At 42.1% G+C, this 21,607-nt stretch overlaps 1 protein-coding gene across 1 annotated transcript in view; it reads right to left on the bottom strand.

The window, feature by feature from the left end:
- Positions 1-10,874: 10,874 nt before the first annotated feature.
- LOC141057280 (serine palmitoyltransferase 3-like) overlaps positions 10,875-21,607 on the bottom strand; it is a 119,937-nt gene continuing 109,204 nt past the window's right edge. The window contains exons 10-12 of the mRNA XM_073553821.1: positions 21,160-21,295; positions 20,361-20,490; positions 10,875-12,890 (exon numbers count right to left, since the gene is read on the bottom strand). Of these exons, the coding sequence (XP_073409922.1) occupies positions 12,777-12,890; positions 20,361-20,490; positions 21,160-21,295 (380 nt within the window). The 3' untranslated portion in view covers positions 10,875-12,776. The remainder of the gene's footprint in view (positions 12,891-20,360; positions 20,491-21,159; positions 21,296-21,607) is intronic.

Below are 21,607 nucleotides of genomic sequence, written 5' to 3' on the forward strand. Positions count from 1 at the left end.
TGTTTGAGAGGACACTATTGAGGGATAGAGGGTTCACAAAAAATGTAATTGATACACTCCTAAAAAGTAGGAAACAAATCACCACAGGTATCTATGCTAGAACCTGGAGGCGATTCCTGTCCACCTGTGAGTATAATATCAGGGATAGAATACCCGTAAAACAGATTCTAGAATTCCTCCAGAGGGGTCTCGAGTTGGGCCTGCCTTGGGACTTAAATTTAGTCCTAACAGCCATGACAGAGAAACCGTTTGAACCTCGGGATTCTGCTTCACTAAAAATGATATCACTTAAGACAGCATTTTTGGTAGCAATAACATCTGCACGTAGAATAGGCGACATACAGGCACTTTCCAGATTGCCCCCGTACACAGAATTCTTACAGGACAGAGTAATCCTAAGGCCAGACCCGGCATACCTTCCCAAGATAGCATCTCATTTTCATAGGACACAAGAAATAGTTCTGCCTTCCTTCCTCCCTAATCCAACCAATCCTAAAGAACAAAAACTTCAGGCTCTAGATGTTAAGAGATGCCTACTTAAATATTTAGCAGCCACAGATCCTTGGAGGAAGGAGAACGCATTATTTTTATCCTTCCAAGGTCCCAGGAAAGGGTATAGAGTGTCAAAGCGCACGTTAGCGAGGTGGATTAGGGAGGCTCTCTCTCTTGCCTACACAGCAGGTGGCGGTCCGGCTCCACAGAACCTGAGGGCGCATTCCACTCTTGCCATGGCATCGGGAGTATCAATTGACCAGATATGTAAGGCGGCCACCTGGTCATCTCCTTCCACCTTTTTTAACCACTATCGGTTAGACATGGGTGCTTCCTCAGATCACACCTTCGGGCTAAGGGTGCTGCAGGCTGTAGTCCCTCCCTAAATTAGTTTACATCTCTGTAATTCTCTCGTGGTGCTGTCATGGGAGTCCGAATAAAGTATTAAGTTACGTACCGGTAACGGTATTTTTCGGAAGCCCATGACAGCACCCTTAGTTCCCTCCCTTGTTCACGTATAAGGGTGCACCCCTTTAGAGGATTGTTTTCGCGAGTTCACCTTATGTGGGAGATGGTTTAAAGAATTGTAAATAGGATAGGTTGTATATATTGTGTATATGCGGTGTACTAACCATGGTAGCCTCTCAAGCTCTGTAATCCAACTGATGCGTGGGAGAGGTGCTGCCCTTTTGTATCTGTAGGTTTCCTGTTCCCAAAGGGTGGATCCCCTCTCTCGTGGTGCTGTCATGGGCTTCTGAAAAATACCGTAACCGGTACGTAACTTAATACTTTGGCTTCCCTCCATGTGACACTGTACCCGATGCTGCTTGCAATGCTAATATACACAGAAGTGCAGAGTGCGTTACCAAAAAAAAAAAAAAAAGACGGCACAGAATCAATTTACAGGGGATTTATAACAAATATCATTAGTTCCCAATTCAATTGCTCATGTCCATTTTTGAACATGACCTATATTTATGATAGTACTTCTCCATGGAGAGGCCTCTGATTTTATGCATTAGATTCCTTTCTGACAGTGTTCACCACCAGGGATTTTAAGCTTATAGTTTAGTTGAATTTATGATCATGTTTCTTTAAATGTACAATTGTATTAGCTACTAAGGTCTGGATGAACATTATTAGCAATGCACACTGTAGTAATTTATGAAATACTAGTTTTTCTTTTTAGTCCCTCTCTTTTTCTTTAGCTTATTCTCACATAATATTTTTGAAGGGGTTTATGGCCTGAGAAAATCAGACTCCTAGCATAAACCTGTGTTTTTTCCTAATATTTATGATATATAAATCAATAATCTGTGGTACATTCAGTTTTTGTTTCCTAGTGCAACAACAACTGGCTAATCCTCTAGATGGTGCTAAATGTCTGGTAAAGAAACACAGCAAGTGAAAAATAACATCTTTTACATACAGCAGGTGCCAGTGCATGCCATCATCAAAGGCACATCACTGAAAACAGGATGAATCAGTAGTAAGACAAAATCTTTATGTACTATAAAAAAAAAAAAAAAGCAATACACGACAAAATACATTTCAGCAATAACATTTTATTAGGTACGTCAAAATTATGATATATAATGTTCATAACTATATTTACCTGCTCAGAAACGTTGACGTGAAATATGTATTGGACTTGTCTAACTATAAAAAAAAAAAAAATCACTTACAATTTTCCTGTGATACAAAATACATAACTTGTAATATGCTACTTAAAGTACAATTTATGCAAAAAGAAAAAACTAAAAAACAAAACAGGAGTATGGAACAGCTATGTAAAGTAATGGTTCGGGCAGCATGTATCAGATGATATGTTGCAATTATAGGGCTTGTACCATAAACATAATAGATGTATGAACATTAGGTGTCAAATTGCTGGGAACTCCTCTCAATCATAAGCACTGAAATGACAAAGCCTTTCATTTGAACTGTAGTGAGCATGTGCAGCGATTGCCCCATTCACTGTCTATAGGAGTAGTAGTTACACATGCTCACTACTGCTTCATTCAAGCATCTTTGGGCCCTGACTTTGGGTCCAGTTTTCAGAATTGATGGGGGTCTCAGTGGCCAGACTCCCATGTATTATACAGTTTTAATCTGTCTTGTGATTAAGCAATAAATATTGTTTTTGGGAACGCCGCCGGCTGTGCCATTTTATTGGATGAAAAAAAATTACCTGCAGCAAAAAGGCGCCGGCTCTTACGCAGTAGCATTTATAGAAGATATATTACTGCGCAAGCGCCATTTTTTCCTCCAACAAAATAGCGCCATCATTGGCTCATGCGCAGTAGCATCTACTGACAAGCGATACATGCTACTGTGCATGCGGCACCATTTTGCTGTAGTTATTTTTTTAAAAGACACTATAAATTGTGCAGGCACAGTATTTAATATAGGAAGCAGGTCACTGAGGGTTCAGTGACCTGTCATTAAAGCCCATAAATAGGATAGGATGAATATGAGATAAGAGCTCCACTTAACCCCTTTCCGACGTTGGGAGTAATAGTACGCCCACGTCCGATTCCCCGTTTGGTGCAGGCTCCAGCGCTGAGCCTAAACCTTTCCAGACTGATCTATACAGCTGACAGGTGCCCGCAACAGCCGAGGGTGAAATCGCGATCCACCCGCGGCTGTTAACTAGTTAAAAGCCGCTGTCAATCTCTGACAGTGGCATTTAACTCACGCTTACCGGAAGTGCATCCTTTATCCTGACCATCGGTGACCCCGTCACATGATCGCGGGACACCGATGGGTCAGCATGACAACCAGAGGTCTCCAACAGACCTCTATGGTTGTCATAGCCAGATTGCTATGAGAGGCACCATGTGGTCGGCGCTCATAGCAAGTGAGCATTTCTGGTACATTCAGGTGATCTGATCATCGCCTGTGTGTAGCAGAAGTGATCGAAGTACTGCAGCTTCTAGTCTCCCATGGAGACTATTGAAGCACGCAAAAAGTAAAAAAAAAAAAAAAAAGATTAAAAATTAAAAAAATAAAATATACTAAATTCAAATCACCCCCCTTTCACCCCATTTAAAATAAAACAATTTTTAAAAAAATCAAAATATACACATATTTGGAATCCCTGTGTTCAAAATTGCCCTATCCATCAAGATAAAGAAGAATAACCTTATCGCAAAATGGCGTAACGAGAAAAAAGTCAAAACGCCAGAATTAGTTTTTTTGTCACCACAACATTACATTAAAATGCAATAACAGGCGATCAAAAGATCGTATGTGCAACAAAATAGTATCATTAAAAATGACAGGTCAGCACGCAAAAAATAAGCCTTCACCCAACCCCAGATCATGAAAAATGGAGACGCTATGGTTATCGGAAAATGGCGCAATTTTTTTTCCATCACTTAAGCCCTCGTCACACATAGCGATCTCGCTAGCGAGATCACTGTTGCATCACAAGTTTTGTGATGCAACAGCGATCTCACCAGCGAGATCGCTGTGTGTGACACTTCTCAGTGACCGGCCCCCCTGCTGGGTATCGCTGATCGTCCTGGAATGGCCAGGACATTTTTTTGATCACTGGTCTCCCGCTGGCCAGCACGCATCGCTGCGTGTGACAGGCGGGAGACCAGCGAGCTGCTGCTGGTAACTAAGATAAACACAGGGTTTCTAAGCGGCGCGCAGCACATAGAAACCCGATGAGTACCTTCATTACCAGCGCGCTGGTGCAGGGAGCTGGTAACCAAGGTACACATCGGGTTTCTAAGTGCCACGTGCCGCTTAGAAACCCGATGTGTACCTTGGTTACCAGCTCCCTGCACCAGCACGCTGGTAACTAAGGTACACAGTGGGTAACTAAGCGACGTGCATCGCTTGTTACCCACGTGTCGCTGGTGCTGATCGCTGGTGAAGCTGCCTGTTTGGCAGCTCACCAGCGATCCTGACAAGGTCATATTGTTGTCGGGATCGCTGGTGCGTCGCTATGTGTGACGGGGCCCTTAGATAAAAAAAAGAACCTAGACATATTTGGTGTCAATGACCTGGAGAATCATAATGGCAGGTCAGTTTTAGCATTTAGTGAACATGGCGATTTAAAAAAAAACAAAAAACCACAACTGTGGAATTGCACTTTTTTGCAATTTCGGCACACTTGGAATTTTTTTACCGGTCTCCAATACATATGTTAAAACTAATGGTGTTGTTCAAAAGTGCAACTTGTCCCGCAAAAAAACAAGCCCAACATGGCCATATTGACAGAAAAATAAAAAAGTTATGGCTCTGGGAAGAAGGGGAGCAAAAAGTGAAAATGCAAAAACTGAAATATCCCTTGTTCTTAAGGGGTTAAAGCCTCACCCACAGGCCGCCCTGAAGATCGAGAATTTAATTAAGGCTGGGATCACACTTGCGAGAAACTTGCATGAGTCTCGCACCTCAATATCCGGCACTGCCGCCGACACTCGGGACCGGAATGTGTGGCTGCATGTATTTCTATGCAGCTGCACATTCTGGTCCTGAGTGCCGGCGGCAGTGCCGGATATTGAGGTGCGAGACTCATGCAGTTTTCTCGCAAGTGTGACCCCGGCATAACTGAAAATGTAGATTAAACAGCAGCCACAAGACGGATTTCATCAACCAAGGTATCATTTTAATCAGTGTACTGACACCAACCTGACAATGCCTGTAGTTTACTTCGCAAAATCCTGACGACAGGTTCGCTTTAAGGGATTGTCCGGTACTAAGCTACAGTCACTCTATGCCACGTGCTGTAGTCCATAGGAGATCTGCAGATCCCTGTTATGATTGAGTCACCGTAGGAGGCAGACAAAAATAGAAGCTACGTCCAGAAAACCAGAGAAGTTGGCAACTATCAGATTGCAGACCCCTGAACCTATCAACACAACTAGCAGTAGCCGTGGGGGGTTCCTACGATGCCCTAGACCCCTCGATCACAGCCGGAGCGCTAAATAGCCTAAAGACAGAAAAGGAAATCTAAACTGCCCCAGAGCAGACCCCAAAGTAAAAGGCAGCCCCCAACATATAATGACGGTGAAGCAAGATGAAAAAACACACACACAGATAGAAAGATAGGCTGAGCAAACGATGGGGCCCAAGCTAACTAAACAGAAAAGGAAAGGAAGGTTGCTGTCTGCAATCTGCCAAAACCCTATCAAAGACATAAGCCAACAAGCTGATATGAAAAAGACCCTGAAGCAGCTAGGCTTCAAAAACTAAATCAGCACTCAGGTATTTTCAGAAGACAGAGCTAAAGGAATTCAGCACACCCCAGCAGGGAATGGCAGAAATCCAGAAAAACAAAGTCTAAGCACAAATGCAAAAAGCCGAGCAGAAAACTTAGCTTTAGAGGAGCAGGAATTCAGACTGGTCTCCGAGGATCCCACAGAGAAATCACCCGCAGGGCAGAAGGGCGTCGGCAGCCTTATATCCAGTCAGTAACTCCACTCAGCCAGTCATCATCATCAGACTCAGGTGTTTGATAATCAGGCTCACTATCTTTCTTTACCAGAAGAGGGAGTTCCTCGGGCCTCAGTAGTGAAGGGGAAAATGAACTCACAACAGATCCCCGTCTGTCAGGCCAACCCATCTGCGCCCCGCGATCATGTGACAGGGGTGCCAATGGGCGAGGTTTGTGATGCACTTTCTGGTAAGCGCGGGTTAAAGGCTGCTGTCAGAGTATGACAGCGTTATTTAACATGTTAACCGCTGTGGGTGGATCGTCACACCACCCGTGTCAGTTAGGGGCACATGATATCTCATCAAATCCACTGTCATGTGCTCAGCGCTGGAACCTGCAACAAACAGGGGGTGGTGTACCTATACGTCATAGGTCCTGAAGGGGTTAAAGCTGAGAATAAAATACACAGCTCTGCATTCACTCACCGAATATTGGTCCGAGTGGAATCCGATTTTTTATTTATTTTTTTATCGGATTGCAGTGGTCCGAGTTATACGTCAGTGTGAGCGAGTCCTCATCCTGTATTTCCTTTTCTTACTGTGATTCCCTATCCACCTCACTTAGCACACCCATATCCCTTTCACACTTTTTCAGGTCAACTTTTTTTTTTTTACATTTTCATATTTCCAATATAAATTTTCCTTCCCAGGTACCCTAGTCTTCAATGCACCCTGCCTGTTGCCTTTTACTCTTTCCTCATCTTGACCTCACACCTTTATATTTTTCTATTCTGTTTTCCACCTCTAGTTTAATTTTATTAAATTGTTTTTTTGTTTTTTTTTACACTTGCTCAATAACATCAAGAATACTTAATAACTGGACGCTAGACATGTGATTATGATCCAGAACAGGTGCCACGGCCATCACCAGCCTGCCGAAGCGTTTTTTGTTTTTTTCTTCAGTATGTACAGGTATTATACAAACAAGGGGGCAGGTCAGTGAGGGATCAGTGACCTGTCAGCAGTCTTCAGCATGAATACCTAATCAGAGCACCACATGAAGACCCCCCCACAGGCCCTGGAGCACGAGCATATCATTAACACAAAACTACAAATAAACATTAAAAAACAACCACAAGACAGATTTCATCAACCAAGGTATCATTTTAATCAGTATAACGGCTCCGACCTGACAGTGTCTGTAGGTTACTGAGCACAATCCTGCTGACCGGTTCCCTTTAAGAATAAAGCAATCTAACAAAACTGATGTGAAAAAAAACAAAAAAACCCGTCTCAACAGCAAATTAGCATTCTGATATAAATGAAAATTAATAGAAATTTTTCCTGCATTCTTGAAGCAGATTGTAGAATCGATTGAACTAAAAAAAAACAAACCAAAAAAAAGCCTCAAAACTCTGTGTGAACATAGCCTCAGAGCTCACTTGGGCATCAAGTCTGAGATTGGTAAAGGATTTGTGACCATAATATGGGTTAAGAAATACTGCTGTATTATGCTAATGTGAAATCATGTGAGATGTGTATCTGGAAGCTGGAGTGAGTCTTAATTTTCTTTTAACAAAAAAGGCAAAGTTATCAATATAAAAACAGAAAAGCACCTGAGTTGAAAGAGAATAGCGCAAAAAAAAAATATTCAATAAAATTCTTATTTTCAGATAACTACAGCATTTGATATAACTTAAGCTTCTGGACCAAAATGTGAAATCTTTATCAGAACCCTCCTACCTACCATGTGTCATTTATAAGAAAAGGTGACTACTTTATGTGACTGATGGTAGTTTCATCTTGAGGCTCGCTTTTTTCTTTTTTTTTGTAGCATTTTTTCTTCAAAAATTTAAAAAAAAACACATTTTCATGCATTAGTTTTTTTGCTCCTTTGTTTATGCACTTTTTAAAATCCTTTGTGAAAATACTTTAAAAAAAAAAACCCAAAAAAAACACCAAGGGTCCCGGAAAAAAAAAAAAAAAAGTTGGAGAAATCCAGAAACAAAAATACTGAAAAACTGTTTAAGGGTGTGTGCACACTAGGGTGACCGGATCTCATTTGGGGGGGAAAAAAATGTTGGAATCTTGTTCATCTGGACCCCACAAAACGATTCCCCTTTCCAGATATTGAGATAGCCAAAATTTCAGCTCGATCAAACGACGTTAACCCGTGCCGCTCGTTGCTCAAAGTTTGAAAAAATCCAAATTGAGGTATTTTAAGATTTAGGTATTTTGCATAGTCTGTTAGACTATAAAGAATGTGACAACAACATTGCAGAAATAGCCCTGACCAAATTTTCGAACCATTTGTGGTATTTGAATGCAGAGTTGGTGGGATTATCGTTTTTTGATCCCACCATTACAGACAATGAAAAGTTGTTAATGGCTAATAAATTGCTCAGTAGCACAGATGAACCATCAGAGCACGCTAACCTACATGAGTTGATAATTTTACATAGTTATCTAATCTATTCTAGAGCTTTTGTTAAAGTAGTTTTTGAAACGTCAGAATATAATGCTCGGCATTTGCTTACAACTTGCAGGACATATTGCTTTTGTTCTTCATCTTTTGTCAGAAGGTCGTTAAAGTCGGTTACTTCCTACCTCTTTTAATTTTTCTTTCCTAACTTTTGGATTTACAACCCTAGCGTGCTCTGATGGTTCATCTGTGCTACTGAGCAATTTATTAGCCATTAACAACTTTTCATTGTCTGTAATGGTGGGATCAAAAAACGATAATCCCACAACTCTGCATTCAAATACCACAAATGGTTCGAAAATTTGGTCAGGGCTATTTCTGCAATGTTGTTGTCACATTCTTTATAGTCTAACAGACTATGCAAAATACCTAAATATTAAAATACCTCAATTTGGATTTTTTCAAACTTTGAGCGACGAGCGGCACGGGTTAACGTCGTTTGATCGAGCTCAAATTTTGGCTATCTCAATATCTGGAAAGGGGAATCGTTTTGTGGGGTCCAGACGGACAAAATTGCGACATCAATTTTTTGCGGTCACCCTAGTGCACACGGTGCGGATTCTGCTGCAGATCCGCAAGCAATGTACAGTACAATGTTAATGAATGGAATTTAAAAAACGCAGAGCACATGCTGCAGATTTTTCCGCGCAGATTCTACAGCGGTTTGACACCTGCTCCATTGTACAGGTGTCAAAATGCAGGGGCAAACCGCAGGTCATTTTACCTGCAAATCCGCAGCACAATCCGCACTGTGTCCTTAAACCACCCATAAGGTGGCCTAATATAAAATATCAGTATTGTGTGAGATGTACATTAGTGCACTTAATGTAAAACAAAACAAAAATGAAGTTAGCCATCATACACAGAGATAAACATCAGGACTATTTAATACATTCAGTTCTTCTACCATAAGGCACACATTGAATATAGATAATTCTCAGTGCAAAACAAGTACTTGTTATACATATCAGACAAATCCTTCATGTTTACGACCATTACTCATGACCAAGCTCATACATAAACACATGTACTAAGCAGTTTTCTTCCACTCAGGCATCCAAAACCATAAATAACAAAAATAACTAAGACTACGCCATTTTACGCCACATGAAAAGTTTTGACAAGTCGCTAAATTTTGGCACACCTCGAGACTGTGCTACAATGTAGCTACTTTTGGGGTTCATATGCCATTTTTACCAACCTCTGACAAAGTGGACGGAGCTTGAGCGGTAAGGGCTCGTGGCGACCGCTGCTCATCAAATTCATGATATGATTGGCGTGCACCTGGCCACATATCCCGAGATGCACTTGATTCATTAATGAATCGGGAGGGTCTGATTTGAGCACTCCTCTTAAGACTGGTGTGAACAATGTCAGTCTTAATGAATCAGGGCCAATGGCTTTTGTTGTTTAACGTATTTAGCAGTTAAGGAGGGATTATTCAGTAGTGGGCAACCGCTTTAACTCTTAAACCCAAGATAAAAAAGCAAACATACCTCCGGGACAATGATGTTGGTGCAATCTCTACTGGGGGGGGGGGGGTCACCTGACGGTATTATGACTGCTGCAGCCAAACAGTGGCCGCTGAATAGCTGCAGCCTTCACTATTCCATCAGCTTAAACATTGCTGGATTACAGCAGGTCCCAGAGGTATGTGGTGATTTTATTTGATCTGGTGGCACTTTAGCAGATAAGAAGGGATTGTCCAGCACTTTAACTTTCTGCATTGTGATATCTTTCTTGTGTGTTAGTTTCAGAATTGCTACATCTGTATACCCACATATTAAAATAGTAAAATGAAATGATCCATATTTTCCACATATGGCGTCCAAGAAGCTAAGTACAGTCCTTCTAAAAGGACAAGCAGAATAGGAGTAAGCACATTTAATCTGGGAAATAAACCCAAAAAGCAAATGAATGATTGATGTGATCATTAAGACATCAGCTAACAGTAATCACAGTGCTGTCATACATTAATACTGTAAAACCTCCCAAAAAAAAGAACATTAAAAGGGAATCTGTCACCTATTTTTTCGACTATAAGCTGCGGCCACCGCCATCAGGGGCTTATCTACAGCATCCTGTAATGCTGTAAATAAGCCCCCGATGTAACCTGAAAGAGAACGAGTTATATTATACTCACCTAGGGGCGGTCCGGGTCTGGTCCAGGTCCGATGGGTGTCGCGGTCCGGCGCCTCCCATCTTCTATCGATGACGTCCTCTTTGGTTCCCGTCGCGGCTCCTGCGCAGGTGTACTTTATCTGCCCTGTTGAGGGCAGAGCAGAGTACTGCAGTGCGCAGGCGCCGGACCTCTCTGACCTTACCTGGTGCCTGCGCCGGAGCAGCGACGGGAAGCAAAGAAAAGGATGTCATCGCTAGAAGATGGGAGGCGCCGAACCGGACCGCGACACCCATCGGACCTGGACCACCCCTGGGTGAGTATAATATAACTCGTTTTTCTTCTCTTTCAGGTTACATCGGGGGCTTATCTACAGCTTTACAGAATGCTGTAGATAAGCCCGATGGCGGTGGCCGCCGCTTATAGTCGAAAAAATAGGTGACAGATTCCCTTTAAAGTTGTCCACTATTAGGAGAACACCTTATAATACCCCACGCTTGGCCCCAATAAAATAGAAAAACTTATACTCCCCTCTTGGCGCCATTCCCTCGGAGTTGACACTCACGCTCCCAGGGCTCTCGTGTTGCTGCTCTGATACATGAGCCTGGCGCCCACTCACTTCCTCTTAATATTCAATTTGTCCGAAGGCAGAGAAGGTGACGCCAGTGCTGATTGGGTGCTGAGCTCACGTGTCATAACAGTCCTGGAAACGGGAGTGCCAACACCGCTGGAACGGCGCTGACACTAGAGAGGAGTATAACTTTTTTATTTGATCGGCACTAATCATTTAGATCAAGAAGGGGTTGTCCTACTGGTGGACAACCCCTTTAACAGTCTAGATTTTTCTGTATTGGAACCGTAAATAAACTACTTCAGCATTCTATTTCTTTTAAATTTCAGCACTGTAGTGGTTCCACTAATGTAAGTTCCCTGACCTTAGTATTATACTTACCAGCTGCTGTCTTCAGCTCTTCTTGGTGTCACCTCCAGATCGCCCAACAAACACTGGAGCTATCCGTCAGGTCATAACCTGCAGAAGACAACCAGAGTGGCGCCGATAACAGCTGAAGACTGCGACTGTCGAGTATAATACTAGGGGCAGGGAACTTAGATTAGTGACACCACTCCAGAGGTAAAATAAAATGTTGGCGTGATGATTTAACGCTTTTATATGCAATATAGATTTTTTCCTAATGGAACAATCCTACAGAGGAGTATATATTACTGCAATATTAGTGGTGGTCATCTTAAAGAGGTTTCCCAATATACTTTTATGATAGCACCATATTATGTACCTAATGTAGAGTTATATAGTGTAATAGCAGTTGTATAGTTATGTGTAGCCAATACATTTTGATATACCCTATGACGGTACGTTCACATTGATTCTTTTTGCTGAGTTTTTGGAGGGAAAATGCTGAGATTTTAAAAAGAGTTTTGAGTAGAATTTCATGCTCAGTTTCTACAACAAAACACCTAAAAAAAAAATTCAGTGTGAACATACAGTACATACCATCGGCGAATATAAAAGGGGGCATGCTCTGGTAAGGACACCAATCTCTGTTAGGGTGCAGAACAGTTAAGATGAGTGTGTTGTTCTCTGGAGGACCTGTCCTGCACTAAAGACCATCTACTGGTTTAAATCGGAGCTGTGTAATGTTTCATTTATCCTCTGTTGGAGCTGCAGGCAAATTGAACACTTATTGACCAGGTTTCCCCACTGATTAAAATGGATCACTGGGAATTCCTTCATAAGGACAAACATCTCATGGTCAATAAATCGTCTTAACATATAGAGATTGGCCAAACAGAAAACCCTTTTAAAAGACCTTTCTTTTTAAAAATCTGTAAATAAAAACAAATGTACCCAAACTCTGAATTGTCTCATTCTTATGAGTCATTACCTTTTCATGAGTTAATACTGTATTTCCCAAGAATTCACTGAAAATAAGGATCCAATCCGGATATTGGCACAGAGATGTGACATTCTCCTATATTCTACATATTACTTTACAGTGAACTAGTCGTTAGTGTTATAAATAACGAGGTAGAAATTCACATTTCCTGGCTTTGCTTCTCCGTGACGTTACTAATAGTTACATTCAGACAGCTGCAAATATGGATACTATGGACACTGTAGACCTGACTTCTATAAAACATTACTTAGTTTCTGTTGAGAGATTGCTTTTAGTACGACTCCTTGTTTAATGCCAAAGTTATGAGTAGTCTCTAATGTCAGGGCACCCCACAATTGTGGAGAATGTAAAAAACAAAGTCACAAAGATAAAATATGTTTCAAGCATCAAGTTCAACGTTTGCCTCTTCAGAAACCACTGCGCTGTTTAATTTGCGGTGACGGGAATACTTCAGTCGTAGAAAGTCGCCCATTTCATCCAGTGCATCCAGAACCTGGAGAGAGTAAATAGAGAGTTAATAGTACTTACAAAAACTAAATTAGACATGACACATCCATCATTGTCTGCAAGCTGTGCGCTAATTTCCAGTTTTCAAGCTTCAGTGAGACAATGTGCACATAATTGGCCCAATTCATCAAAACTTACGCCAGAATTCTGGAGTAAAAAGCACCAGGAAAAGAGCTAAGTTTTGGCACAATTCATCGCTCCAATTTTGTAACCTTTGGCATTTTTGCCCAGCTCTGATAAAGTGGTTGGAGCTGGGGTGGGAAGTGAATGTGGCAGCCCCCGCTCATCCAATTCATAACAGGGGTGTTCCACCTGGAGTAAGATTTGGAGCGAGGCTCACAGAGGCACATGCCACTTGAGCCTCAATGAATAAGGACCATCTGACTCCAGCACGCCACTTCATCAAAACCGGTGTGAAAAATGCTGGTTCAATGAATCAGAACCAATGTCTTCTTTTTTCTGGCCAGAATCCTCATGAAAAATTACAGCATAAGCGCTCCATAAAATGAACATAAAACGCACAGCAATGTCAAAACCGACATAGCTGTGCACTAGTGATGAGCAAATGTGCTCGGATAAAGTCTTACGTGTTATCTGGGCATGCTAGTACATTATGTTCAAGTTTCTGCAACTACATGATTTGTGGCTGTTAGGGAATCCCAACATGTTGAGGCTGTCCAACAGCCGTAAATTATGCAGCCGCAGGGACTCGAACATAACATACGAGCACTCCCAGATGCTTGGATTAGAGGTTATCCAAACACAATCGCTCATCACTACTGTGAACATGTTCAGTCTCATGCCTCTACTTTTAACTGGTTCAAAATTCGGAAGCAGAGTCACCGGCAATGACGCATCAGGAACACGACCACTAAGTTTTCTTGAAATGGCTTTGCCTGAGAAAACTCGGTGACTGTGCCACGGTCTAAGAGACCTCATTGTGCACAAAGCTTCACAGAGTTATGCTTTGGGTTTCTTGCATTTAAACTCCTCTTGCTCCAAAACGTCTCGATTTAAACAGCGTGGACCTTCCCACATGAAGTTGTTGTATCATTGCGGAATGGAATTATTTATGGCCTTCATTCTGCTGCACTTATATTATGCAAATAGTCATTTAATGTATCAAGATCTACATGACTCTTGCATTCTTTTTGTCCTTTAACCCCTTCCTGACACGTGACTTACTATCCCGTCCACGGGACCCGGGCCCCTATAACAGGGGATGGGATAGTACGTCATAGCGATCAGCGGAGCCCCCAGGGGGGGGGGGAGCGCTACCGAACGCGGCCGGGTGTTAGCTGACTATCACAGCTGACACCCGGCACTAAGTGTCAGGGGCGGTCTCGGACCGCCCCCGACACGTTAACCCCTGGCGCACTGTACCGGAGGATCAGGGAAGCATCGGCAGGGAGGGGGCTCCCTCCGTGCTTCCCTGAGACCCCCGCAGCAGCGCGATGTGCAGCGCTGCTGCGGAGGCCTCCTTCCCTGCAGATTCCCGGATCCAATATGGCGGCGGGGACCTTCGGGGGCCTGCAGGGAGGCGGCTTCATCACTGGCCTGCAAAGCGCAAGCATGAGGAAGCCTTCAGTGCTGCCTGTGTGAGATCGCTGATCTGTCACAGCGATCTGTGATGTGTCAGATCAGCGATCTCACACACGACAGTGATGTCCCCCTTGGGACAATATAATAAAGTTAAAAAAAAAAAGTGCAAAAATAATTTAAATTAAAAAAAAAAAAAATCGCTAAATAAATTTTAAAAAAAAGTTCCCTAATAAATTCGTTTTTTGGAAAAAAAACAAAAAAACAATAAAAGTACACATATTTAGTATCGCCGCGTCCGTAACTACCCACACTATAAAACTGTCCCATTAGTTAACCCCTTTAGTGAACCCCTTAAAAAATAAAAAAAAGCAAAAAACAATGCTTTATCATCATACCGCCTAACAAAAAGTGAAACAACGCACGATCAAAAAGACGGATATAAATAACCATGGTACCACTGAAAAAGTCATCTTGTCCCGCAAAAAACAAGCTGCCATACAGCATCATCAGTGAAAAAATAAAAAAAGTTATAGCTCACAGAACAAAGCGATGCAAAAATAATTATTTTTTATATAAAATTGTTTTCATTGCATAAAACCGCCAAAACATAAAAAAAAAAAAAAAAAAAAGACATAAATGAGGTATCACTGTAATCATACTGACCCAAAGAATAAAACCGCTTTATCAATTTTACCACATACAGAACAGTGTAAATGCACCCCCCAAAAGAAATTCTTGAAATGCTGGTTTTTGTTCATTCTGCGTCCCAAAAATCAGAATAAAAAGCAATCACAAAATGTCACTTGCCCGAAAATGGTACCAATAAAAACGTCAACTCGTCCGCAAAAAATAAGACCTCACATGACTCGGTGGGTCAAAATATGGAAAAATTATAGCTCTAAAAATGAGGCGATGCAAAAACTATTTTTACAATAAAAAGCGTCTTTTAGCGTGTGACAGCTGCCAAACGTAAAAACCCGCCTAAATAGTAAATCAAACCCCCCTTTATCACCCCCCTAGTTAGGGCAAAATAATAAAATTAAAAAAAAAGTATTTATTTCCATTTTCCCATTAGGGTTAGGGCTCAGATTAAGGTTAGGGGTGGAGTTAGAATTGGGGGGTTTCCACTGTTTGGGCACATCAGGTGCTCTCCAAACGCAACATGGCGTCTGATCTCAATTCCAGCCAATTCTTCGTTGGAAAAGTCAAACGGTGCTCCTTCCCTTCCAAGCTCTGCCATGCGCCCAAACAGTGTTTTACCCCACATATGGGGTATCAGCCTACTCAGGACAAATTGCAAAACAACTTTTGGGGTCCAATTTCTCCTGTTACCCTTAGGAAAATAAAAAATTGGAGGCAAAAATATCATTTTTGTGGAAAAAAATATGATTTTTTTATTTTCACGCCTGGGTGTTATAAACTTCTGTGAAGCACTGGGGGGTTCAAAGTGCTCACCACACATCTAGGTAAGTTCCTTGGGGGGGTCTAGTTTCCAAAATGGTGTCATTTGTGGGGGGGGTTTCCACTGTTTAGGCACATCAGGGGCTTTCCAAACGCGGCATGGCATCCGATTCCAATTCCAGCCAAAAAAGTCAAACAGCGCTGCTTCCCTTCCGAACTCTGCCATGCGCCAAAATAGTGGTTTACCCCCACATATGGGGTATCAGCGTACTCAGGACAAATTGCAAAATAACTTTTGGGGTCATGTTACCCTTGAAAAAATAAAAATTGAGGGTGAAAAGATCATTTTTGTGGAAAAATTATGATTTTTTATTTGTACAGCTGTACGTTATAAACTTCTGTGAAGCCCTGGGAGGGTCAAAGTTCTCAACACACATCTAGATAAGTTCCTTGGGGGTCTAGTTTCCAAAATGGGGTCACTTGTGGGGGGTTTCCACTGTTTAGGCACATCAGGGGCTCTCCAAACTTGACATGGCGTCCGATCTGAATTCCAGCCAATTTTGCATTGATAAAGTCAAATTGCACTCCTTCCTTTCTGAGCTCTGCCATGCGACGAAACAGTGGTTCCCCCCACATATCAGGTATCAGCGTACTCATGACAAATTGCACAATAACTTTTGCAGTCCAATTTCTCCTGTTACCCTTGGTAAAATAAAAAAAATTGGACCTGAAGTAATTTTTTCATGAACAAAACTTAAATGTTCATTTTTTTTTTAAACATTCAAAAAATTCCTATGAAGCACCTGAAGGGTTAATAAACTTCTTGAATGTGGTTTTGATCACCTTGAGGGGTGCAGTTTTTAGAATCGTATCACTTTTGGGTATTTTCTATCATACTACCAAACAGGCAGATCTCCAGCGACGCCGCAGCGATACAGCGATTCGTCGGGGATTGTTGTTAGGTGTCACACCGCAGCGGTCCTGACGACTTCCGCCTGCGTCCATGAAGTTCTGCGTCGCCAATGACGTCGCTAGGCGGCACCGAACACAACGATGTGCGCTGGCCAGCGGGACGCTAACGACGAAGAAATGGCCCAGGCCATTCAAGCACGATGAACTATACCCAGCGGGGGGACCGGTTGCAGGTACGTGACACACAAAGCGAGATCGCTAGCAAGATCTCTGTTGCGTTACAAAATTTCTGACGCTTTAGCGATCTCACTAGTTATCTAGCTATGTGAGAAAGGCCCTTAACTGTATCGGCATGCGCAGCACGCAGATAGTTACATTCGGTGGCAGTGCAGGGAGAATCGATCTCCCTGCACTGCCGCCCTCTCTCCCATCATCCTCTCTGCGCCTGACGTCACCGGCATTGACACTGACAGGGGGTCGCAATGACGTCACTGCTCGGCACCTGTGGTCCGGAGATGTGCGGGCGCTCAGAGCAGCGGAGGAATGAGGAGGAAGAGAGGGGAGTATTGTATTTATTTTTATATGGGGGTGCATTATACTATACAGGCTGCCTATGGGGGTGCATTATATTAGGGGCTGCATTATACTATACAGGTTGCCTATGGGGGTGCATTATACTATAAAGTCTGCCAATGGGGGTGCATTATATTAAGGGCTACATTATACTATACAGGCTGATTATGGGGGTGCATTATATTAAGGGCTGCATTACACTAGAGAATCTGCCTATGGGAGTGCACTATTATAGAATCTGTTTATGGGGAGTGCATTAAACTATATTGAGGATTGCCGGATTGTCTGGTGCATTATACTATATGGAGGCAATCTAGGGGGGCCATAATACAGTGTGGAGATTAGTGTTAGAGTTATCAAACAGTTTGGTGGATACTGAGTGGTAGGTATATATAAAGTGAGGGGGCATTAGACTGTATAAAGAGCATCATATTGTGTAGAGGGGAGCTTCAAAGGGGGAGACTCGGGACATTATTAAATGTAAAGTGGGCATTTGGTGTTAAAGGGGACCTCAGCTTACTGTGACTGTCAAAGGGGCACATTACTACTTTCTAAGGGAAAAAACGTGGGCACTATTTTCTAGGGCACTTGCACCACACAGTATTACTATATTCTAGAGGTTTATTTTACCATCTAGAGGTCACACAGAACCACACAGAAGGTGCAGTAATAGGGACTCATACGGCAGCAGCGGCTCAGTATTGGGATATCAGCAGGACGAGTTTGTGTAGGTTGGGAATAGTCCCCATTGGTGACAGTGCTGAAAATGTTAGAAGTGAAATGTGTCTTTGTTGTATTCTCTGTAGCCGAATCCTGGCTGGTGAAGTTGTCATGTTGATCTGGGCCAAATGGAAAAGACGTGAAAAGTGAACGATTCCATCAGAAAGAACGTCAGCTGTAAGTCGCCATCTATAACTGTGCTGTAATCTCTTATATGTTCTGTAAGACTTGTATTTACCACTGACCATTTGGCAGTAATATCAAAATTGGTCTTTATATAGAGATTATATTCAGCAACAGGTGGTCATCTGCTGAGATCCTCCTCCACTATTAGGGTGCGTCAAAAAGTTGTAATCAAGGTTACCTGGTTTGGGGTTCACTGAGAAGTTTCACCCCCCGAACCAAATCCCTAGTTACGCCTCTGGTCACATGTACTACAACAGTTAGTTATATAACTTTTAGCTTCCATTTATGCATTTTTTTGAGGGGGTGGAGGGAGGGGAACAACTCGTGCAACTATTATTTTATTCCTTTCATCATTTTATTAATTTACACCAGAACTCAACAACCTCATGAGCTCATTAGCATATTTGAGACTGCAGTGTTTGGGTCAGGAATCCCACAGCTGGTCTGTAACATTAAGGTCCTGAGTCCAAAAACATGCTGATAGGGAATCTAGAATGTGAGCCCCCATGGGGACAGTGTCAATGTTTGTACAGAGCTGTGGAATTAAATGGTGCTATATAAAGGGAGTAAAATATATAATAAATAAAATTAAAAAACACAAAAAATGAGCTTGACTTAAGTTGATATACATGCGGCGCATAACGCATGCTATTTTTGATCAAAAACAGTATTAGTAAGAATCCTGTGTTTAAATGCATTCTCGCTTTTTACTTATTTAGTTACAGTAGTTTTTATGTTTATTTTGCTTCTTGAACATGTGAAACCGGCCTTAGGGTATGTTCACATGCCTCATGTCATCAGCAACCTTTTCTGCAGAAAAGAAGTGACTTTTTACAGTACCCACAATACTGATGAGATTTTGGAAATCTCCGGCATACGCCTTTTTTTTTCCCCCAACTGAATTTGAGAACGGACCGTTTTTGCCATCTGCAGCAGGACAATTTTTTCATCATTTTTGCAACTATTTTACCTTTAGAAAACAATGAGAAAGTGTAAATACAATGCAACCCTCCCCCACAGCAAAACAGGGTTTGCTGCCTATTTGATGAAAAACTAACTTTATTAAACGTGTACTGTAAACAAATAACACAATCCACAAAAAAAAAAAAAAAGCCACTAAAAGCACTGTTGGAACACAGAAAAATTTCTTCTCTTGGCAGGAAAAACGCTGCACAACAAGTGAAATTTTGCAGCATTTTTGCTTTCATTTTTCCCATTTATTATAATAATGTGAAAAACGCTGAAAAAGCCCTGAAAAAAAAATGGTTATACTGCAGATTTAAAACAACTTCAAATCTGCAAGAAAAAATAAGCAGCATGAGATTTCAGAAATCTGATTCACTCAGTAAAATGTTCCGTTTTTTTGCAAGAAAAATGTGGCAAAAACGTGACATATGAACATACCCTTAGTCAGCATATGCCATCACAGATTTTTGAGCCATTTTAAGGGTAAATTGTTATACTGTTACAGGACCAAGGAGGTGGTGCTGGTGCTAGTAGGACAGGATTACGTGTGAAAGGAAACCAGAACTTTTTCTGATGCCGCCGGTCTCTAAACCAATGGTCTTAGCAGGTGTTAGAAGCACATTAGTAATGCAGCATTCATTAGTCACAGAAATGCTAGGACACCTGTGCTGAGCTTCCATATTACTGCACTTCCCATCTGCGTTATCAATACACCAGTTTGTATGTACATCGCTGGCCTAAGGTTAGGCGCAGACTCTACTGTACAACATTGCCTTATCTCCTATCCAGTATTATTAATTATGTGGCAATTCCATTCGATCAGAGATAAGATTGATCGCTAAAGGGAATATTTCAGTAGGATTTTGCTACCTCATCTGAAAGCAGCATAATGTAGGGACAGACCCCAATTCCAGCGATGTGTCACTTAGTTTACTGGGTGTCGCAGTTGTGACACAGTTGACACTGCTGTAGATGCAGGAGAGCTGAGAAACCTCATCCCACTCATACCTCTGATTAGCAGTTTTCTGTATACATTGTATATCGTCAGTAAGCTGCAAATCAGTGCTGGAGGCGAGGTTAGTCTGGAGGCCTGCCAGGACCTGGACCAGGAGGCAAGCCGGGATCTTGTCCAGCAAACCATTTATATCTTACGTACAATATCCAGCATCTTCTTTGTGTGCGAGGCTGAAATGCAAAATCTCGCTCTTGCTTCTGTGATAGGAGTTGCTGGGAATCCGACAACAACAACACCAATTTTTTTCTCTAGCATGTGTCGTGCAAAAGCCCTGTGAATTTAAGGGAAAAGAACACAAAAGTTTAATTTTCCTATTGAGTCAAAATATATTCAATGCCACATTTAAAATTTACCAAAACAATCCCTAAGAAAAGTGATTGTGACTACTTTCGTATGAAAAAAAAAAAAAAAGTAGAAGAAAAGGTGTTTGCTTTAAAAGGGATGTTCTTATTTTTTGTAGCGCACTGCTCCTCTGCCTCGTGACTTCCTGGTTTCCAGGGAACGATGACACAGGCTACAAGCAAAAGGCAGGCTTTCCTCCACAACATCCACCGCTCTTAAGTTGTTGTAAGCGTGTTTGGATCTTGGGATAAGCGAGCTTCAGATCTGTGACTGTAAGCTGTATAAGAAAACACTTGCAAGTGCTCCCTGTCTAGGAAACCGATCACCTCTGAGGTGGCCGCTGTCAGTAACCTCGGCAACAAGCTGTATACTATAGAATTAAAAAATCCCTCCACTCTTGAGGCCAGAGAGGATTTTTAATAAGAACTCCAATACAAAGTTGCTTGTTTTTAAAGATTTAATGGGATTAAATGAGGCAACCCCTTTAACGATACTTTGCTAATAATAGACAAGTCCTTTAGAAAACAATGCTGAAAGGTGCAATGGCACAAGAAACGGGACGGGATTGTGGCAACCCAACGTTCATTATCATACATACCCCACTTTTCCCGGCATGTACAAGAGAACAGGGACCACCGGAGAATCTTCATTGCCGTATATTATGAATCCTAAGTCATGTAATTTCTTCCTGAAGTATCTGGTGTTCTCCATGAGTTGTTGCACCCTTTGCTGGCCTAAAGACGACAAAGTAAATAGAATATTCTAAGTGCCAGTAGCAAAAAAAAAAAAGTAAAATTTGCTTGGCAACTTGAATAGTTATTTCCTTTAAAATTTTGATTGAATAACTTTCACACATCTTTTGTTATAGACTCGCCCCAGCCATCAGTCCGCTCAGTGCCTCGTTCCGGTCAATATTGCCCCTTCCCCCTGCGACCACCGGCCGGACACAGTGGATTCCCATACCGGCCGGCGTTGCACAGGGTGCCGCCACCTTGTTTCTGGTGCTTCCCTGACGTCAGCGGGGCGCACCTCATCCATCATGACTT

The sequence above is a fragment of the Dendrobates tinctorius genome, unplaced genomic scaffold (genome assembly GCF_039654945.1).
Source record: "Dendrobates tinctorius isolate UK_male_01 unplaced genomic scaffold, ASM3965494v1 ptg000203l, whole genome shotgun sequence".
Classification (NCBI taxonomy): Eukaryota; Metazoa; Chordata; class Amphibia; order Anura; family Dendrobatidae; genus Dendrobates; species Dendrobates tinctorius.